Here is a 6,943-nt window from a genome sequence, read left to right as displayed (position 1 = left end):
CGCGTTTTGACCACATACATGTTCAAAAATGTACATCTTTGAGGAATATGTTATTACAATAATCACAATCAGAAGTCATCTTTTAGTAAAAAAATATAAGTCTATAATAATGGCAAAGAGCGGTTATTAAGGAAACGGTACATTGAAGAAAACTGAAGAAAGTAGGCGAAAATATGAATCCATTTTCGAATTATAAATTTTAAGTATACCGTCTTAGCTGATACATAGCGCTATAATCCTTCATATAATCACGCTAACTGGAAAAAGCGAGTCAACGCCACTGGATTTACACAATATATTCAACTTTTAAGTTTATTTTAACCTCCCTTGACGCGTAGTAATGCACTTCATTACTCCAGTCAAGTTGAACCAAGTTACGAACCAGAAAGTTCTACAACGACGAAATTGGAAATTAGTCAGATCCTATTCTAAGTTAAAATTTGCACGTACGATAAAAGAAAAAAACAGACAAATCATCGTCGATTTAATAAAATTCTCTGTAACATTAGTAAATTATCACTCTAAAATTTCTTTACAATTTTCTCATATTATTCTCTATCATCGATGCGAGAATTATTCATGATAAAAATAAAAAAATTCGCTGCATCGTTTAGCTCAACTCCAAGGCAGCTTTGATCGTTCTTTATCCGACACCCTGTATGCCAGAGAATAGACACGTGGGAACTCAGTCGGTAGACGAACTCGGGTTCATCGTCCTCGAGAATCACCAATCTCGGCCGACCTTCGTCGTCGAGCGAGCAATTAATCGATTTCGGGAAAGGCACAAGAAGGAGAGAAGATTCGATTCCGATAAGAATCGGTCAGCAGTCGCGTAAATAGTGGTGGAACGTTAATTTTGAAAAGGGGCTGCCCTCCGGCTGGCCGAGGAACAATGGGTGTACCGTGAACACCGGAAATCAGATGCGAATAGCAACAAGAACATCACGAAACAAGCGCCTACCGCAGCTTTCGACGAATTAGCACGGGACACATGGTACACCCTCTACGTTTCCTCGTTTTTTCCACTGTCAATTATTATTATTATTATTATTATTATTATTATTATTAAATTTTCCTCGTACATCCTCGAATTTTTAATCTCGTGAGCCAATATTATTTAGAAATACTATCTAGATAGAGGCGACGCAATGTATATTTTTTACATAAATTAGCACTTAATATATGTGAACAGAGTTACAAGTTAAACATTAACAGCGTGGAACAACAAATGTTGATACTTGATGGTGATTACTTAAACCTGAACACAAGTTCAATTGTCACTCGTACACGATATATTTTAATAGTTATCATCCTTCAGTAACTACCGTAATTTTATCTCTTTGCATGTACGTGATATTAGTTTAACAATGTTATTGCTATTTAAATATTATCAGATACTTTAAGTATTTCTCTTTGAATGAAAATAAATTTTTAACTGTGAGATTTTATTAATTAGGAAAATAATTTTGTCTTTTACTACTAATTATTTTAACATATTTCAAACTGTAAAATAGACCAAAATTCAAGGTTGTACGACTGCACGGTGCAGCACGATGTTCGCGCGAGCTCGCCCACGCTCGTACACGCGAGCAAGCGTCGCGTCGGAGCGGACATCGGCGTGTGTGGTGTGCAAGTGGCGCAACCGGATACCGCGAGTAGAGGCCGGCACGCGCCGAAAGCCAACTCGTCGGTTTTCTCGGCTGGTTACCCGTCAATTTGCCGCTTCGATACTCTTGCTACGGGGAAAGGCGAATCGAGAACGCTCGCTGAGCGTAGCCACGCGTGTCCCGTCCTGGAACGTGCCAAATCAACGTATGGCAAATCGTTGAAATTCAACGGTTTTCTATTTTATATATATATACACATATAAGTGTGTTTTTTTAAATTTGTACTATCGTAGTGTGGATTTTTATGCATTTGTGAGGAATTCATTCTATCTAGTTATATCAACATAAAAGTGAAATAAATTCTTTCTCTACGAAGAGAAAGTTTTCTAACATTTTCTATCAGTCTTAAATCCCGCCTGTACAAAAATGTAGATATAAGAAAATAAAAAAGATATTATATAAGTGGGGGTCTATGATGTCTAGATTACAACATTTTCTGTTGTTCTTTGAAACAAACTTAAATTGCAATTAATTTAGTAGTATCTTATGAGATATTTATTTCCAGGTGAGGCCTCTCCGTTGCTCCCACAGTAGTTTCTGAAACAAACTTTAATTATAAAAAATTTAGTAATATTCTGTGAAATACAATTTATTATAACCCACTGAGGTTCAAACATCTACAGATTTTCAGATTATCATTCTACTTCTTTAAAACACGTAAGTGTGTATTTGAGATATGGAGGATTATAACTGTGGGTATTTGATAGACGCAACACTAATTGTAAGTACCAAAAATGACACGACCATTTATCAATGTGATACACAAATTTTAATTAATTTAAAAAAATTAACGATTAAATAAAAATTACTATTTATATCTGAAAGACTATTTCAATTAATCGTTATTTTCGATTTTAAATAAATTATGATACTAATTTTTGAAAATACATATCTTATAATGTATCGGAATTTTAATTTAAATCAAAATCAACATCCATTTGTAACTCTAATTCAGAATACAAAATTTTGATTACTTCGCAATTCTAATACAAACCGCAATTAATTTCTCGAAACGCTAAAATAAATAATCGCGATATATCCTATATGAGGGAGGGAACTGACATATGTTATATAAAAAAACATATGTTATAAAAAAAAACTACTACTACTACATATTACAAAAACTAAAAGCGAGCATAGTGACAAAGTAGTAACAAGAATGATTTCTTACGCTCTGAATGGATTTCCCATTCAGAGGATGAGAAATCATTGATTGCCCTCTTGAGCGACAATTTTGTCGGACCTCTTCGGCCTATGGCCTCTTCTTTCTTCAGGCGCGACGCCCGCTGAAACTTATAACTAAGCTCGAGTCTTAAACTTTCGTTTCGAGCCCTATTTGCGACCTATTCGCGACCACGAACGCGAAATTCGAAAAATCGAGGGATAAAATGAGGTGGCATGCTCCAATCGTGCCAGCTGTACCTTCGATTTCTCAAATTGCATTTCCAGAAACAGGTTGGACACGCGAAAAGAGGACCGACCAGAGACTGTGCCAACCTGCCCGGCCCTACCTACTTATAACTAAAACACACATACCAGAAGTAAGCTATCTATCCTATCCAGCCGCCCTATATTTAAGAAATGGCAAAAGACAGGCACACCAACACACTCTCTCCACGGTTCTCACACATACCATCCGGGCGCAGACCTAAACTAGAGAGGATGTCCCGAGACACCTCCGACACCCGAGTTTAACATACAACATTCACACTCTAATTTACATACCATTTTCTTGAAATCGACTGACAAAGGCTAGCGACCATTGCGTAAAATATAATAAAAGTAATTGCGCGATTTGAATGAAATATATTTCAATATCAATTTTAATTAAATGTTCACGATCGTGTTGTATAAATAATGATAATCGTATGTTTATCTGAAGAAATGGTAGTGGTACAAAATTTGGTACCATTATGGTACACTTTTCATTATTGTACATTGCTTGGAATAATAGTAGAAACGAAGCAATTCCACATTCTAACCATACACACACAAACGTGGAAAATACGTCGTGCACGATACGCTAACAGTCATCCTCAGTCGCTGAGACATTATTAGGCTTATAAAGATCGGTCATCATGCCCATTGCCTTTCTCCCATCCAAGTAGCACCTGAGCACGTGAATGAGGTCCTGGCAATGAACACGGAAAGGATTAAATCTGAAAATCCTGAGCTAAAAAGATAATTAATATATCTGTTTTGTATCTAATTCAATTTTCTTATTAGGTTTCAACTTTCGATTACTCTATTTTATAATTAACTTTGATAATTGAAAGAATTACTAAAATGTTACAGAAGAAAAAAAAACCAAGATTCAATGCAAGTAAAATTCAATGAATAATAATGAACTCTAAGTGAAATATTAATAGAAATACTCTCAGACGATCTTTTCATCAAAGCAGATTTTAGAAATTACAAAAGAAACATTCAAAACCATTGCTTTGATTCTAAGATCTGTCTGCTGCAAGGTGTTTTCTTACACGTGAAATTTGATACATTCTTGGATGGATAAAACTGAACTACAATACTCTTGTATTTTAAATTTCGTGTTTCTAATTTGATTAATAACATTATAAAGTAATTCCATATTATGATAAAATCATTGTTAGTATTGTAATAATTAAAATTTCAATATTCATAACAACGAATTCGGAGGATATCCACTACTGAATATATTTTGATTTTACAAATAATTATAATCAATATATTTCATATTTTCACTCGTGCAAATGTATGTATATATATGAATCAACAAATTTATTTTAAACTAATTATATTATGTCAATGTTATATTAATCATAAATACATTATCAACATTTAGAATGTAGAAACGCGAAGTGTAAGAAAACCTATCCTGAGCTAATACACAAACAAGAAAATGTTACTATTCACGGGTATATACCCGAGGTCACTATGCTCGACAAAAATTCCACATAGTACAACCAGTCATCCGTGCCGATTCGGACCTTTCATCCTACGACATGATTGGGTGACCAGAGGAATAAAAATGCATGCGACTCACAATTAGATGCGAAGAAAATTGTGAACTGGACGTCGAATCCCGTAGACGAAACGAAGGCTAAAAACAAAAATCATACACATTACAACTTATCTTCAGAAAAAATGTGAAGCATATATGAAGCAAGATACTTACATTCTTGATTTTTGAAGCATCACTGCATCTTCCCCACAGAGAACACAAGGAAGTGGATTTATTGTGAAAAACCTTTAACAAAACGCGAAACACTGTTATTTATTTTTGAAGGCACAACACTGATTGTTTAAAAAGTTTAAGGTAAGGGTACGATATCGTTGCGCGCCAAAACCAGAATGGCGGCTTCTTCATGGAAAGTTATTAACAAATGGCAGGAGATGACGCCACTATAGAGAATTTACGCGGTAAATGCAGTTTAATGAAATTATTTGTTTAATTTAAATAAGGGAAGATTTGTACATTTGAATTGTAAAGTGATTTGCATGTCAAATATTATTAATGATTCGATATAAACTTTCGCCTACAATAAATAAAACATTATCAAGTTTCCATGAAAAATTAACCACCGATCATTATGGCGTCATTCTTTCCCTCTCGTATAACAATTAACCAATACCAATAGCCACATCGTTAACTAATAATTTACAAAACTAATATTTCAAAATAAATATATACCAAACGTAGAATCAAGATCAATTATATATTAAAATTATATTAATTAGATATTAACTAGAAACTCTATGTTACGACAGAAACAAAGAATGCAAGCAATAACAGTCAAATACACAATCAAAGAAAAAAGAAATTGAAAGAATATTTAATTTTAACATAATAATAATGTTTAGTACACGTACGTTTGTATGTAGACAGCAGAATAACAATATAAATATTGCACATCTAGTAATATTATGTCACGCACCACCAAAAAATCGAAACGTCTGAACACCACAATCTCCATCACCAAAATGGCGTCGCGGTTTTGCCGCGCAAATTTCATAGTGGTGGGGGTATTTGGGCTGGCGCTAAATCGACGAATTGTTGTTAAAGCCTAATGAATATTTTATACCCAATCGTGTACATACGTGACCACTTAGCTTGTTTAAATAAAATTCATTAACAACTAAAAAAGATTGTTGTTTAATGAAAATTAATGAAAATTATTAACAATCCAACCATTATTAACAAATACCATCTAATAAATTCCCTATAAATTAGATAAATAAACGGTTAATTGATCAGAAACCACTATGCTCTTATTCATAACTATTGTATATGAATTTCAAGTGAATTTGAATTTTAGACATAATAAAAAAGAATCTTTTTAGTTCTAACCTGTGACAAAGTCTTGTCACTTCACCCATGTTCCTAACCTTAATTTACTCGATCAACTGTATTAACTATAACATATATTTTTATATTCACTATTCCAGATCATAGATGGCACAACAAAATCTTGGACTTTTTGTACAATCGGTACTTCAGAACACGCGGCACAAATCCCCGTGAAATATCTATTCACATACATCTCGTCTGACACACTTATGGCTTTCAAGAATCTGAATTTCTCGATGCTGTCTCTCGAAGCATTTCCATGTTTTACACTTTCGGTAAAAAAAAGAAAAAAAAAAAGGAAGGGCGCGAGAGAGCCGGAAATCAGTTGCTGGTTCGTGATAAATTTCGAGCAGGTGAAATACATCGAAGTAAAAGGCTTCTCACACGGAACTGAGCAACTGGGGAAAAAAAGGTGGAAGAGAAAGAGACAGAGCGCGATGGAGATAAGGAGTGAGATAAGGAAGGCAAAAACGGCACGTGAAAAGACGGATACGCGATTCGATGGCTGAAAACGACCGATAATCATGACTCGGTGCTCCCGTTTATTGCGAATAAAATAATTTATAGAACGAACGACGCGTGTTACGGCCGGGCTAATAATTTGTCATGACATAACGGGATTTCTTTTGAATCACTTGCCTTTTCGCGCGTGCAGCTGGAAAACCAGGATTCCGATAATTAACGCGTCTACTTCTTTATCTTCGTCACTCGTCGATACAACAGCCGGTTAATCATGTAAATGGGATTATTACGAGCACACTGAAGGACCACCATCTTCGCGTTTTACGCAACAAATAAACCGGAAATGTATTCAATACATAGTTGATTTCACATGCCGCACGTAGATGTCAGGTTGAATCGAAGTTTTGGCGATTTGATGACCGGAAATAGCAGGTTATGTTTCGATAAATACTGTCGATACATTCATGTATCAATCACTTTATAAATG

At 34.7% G+C, this 6,943-nt stretch overlaps 1 protein-coding gene across 1 annotated transcript; it reads right to left on the bottom strand.

The window, feature by feature from the left end:
• Positions 1–4,505: 4,505 nt before the first annotated feature.
• Positions 4,506–6,023, bottom strand: LOC122528871. Its single transcript, XM_043654475.1, has 4 exons — positions 5,995–6,023; positions 5,517–5,684; positions 4,822–4,893; positions 4,506–4,746 (listed from the first exon to the last, which is right to left on the bottom strand). The coding sequence occupies exons 1-4, from the start codon at positions 6,021–6,023 to the stop codon at positions 4,692–4,694; spliced, it is 324 nt and encodes a 107-aa protein (XP_043510410.1). The 3' UTR covers positions 4,506–4,691.
• Positions 6,024–6,943: the final 920 nt, after the last annotated feature.

The sequence above is a fragment of the Frieseomelitta varia genome, unplaced genomic scaffold (assembly GCF_011392965.1).
Source record: "Frieseomelitta varia isolate USP_RPSP 00005682 unplaced genomic scaffold, Fvar_1.2 scaffold_130, whole genome shotgun sequence".
Taxonomy (NCBI): Eukaryota; Metazoa; Arthropoda; class Insecta; order Hymenoptera; family Apidae; genus Frieseomelitta; species Frieseomelitta varia.
This window is presented reverse-complemented; position numbering and strand designations above follow the sequence as displayed.

Coding starts and splice junctions, on each gene's coding strand:
- LOC122528871 (XM_043654475.1), bottom strand. CDS start 6,023: ATGGGTGAAGTGACAAGACTTTGTCACAG. Junction 5,685..5,994: donor GTGACAAGACTTTGTCACAG/GTTAGAACTAAA, acceptor TCGTCGATTTAG/CGCCAGCCCAAATACCCCCA. Junction 4,894..5,516: donor TCTGCTGTCTACATACAAAC/GTACGTGTACTA, acceptor GTTTTGTTAAAG/GTTTTTCACAATAAATCCAC.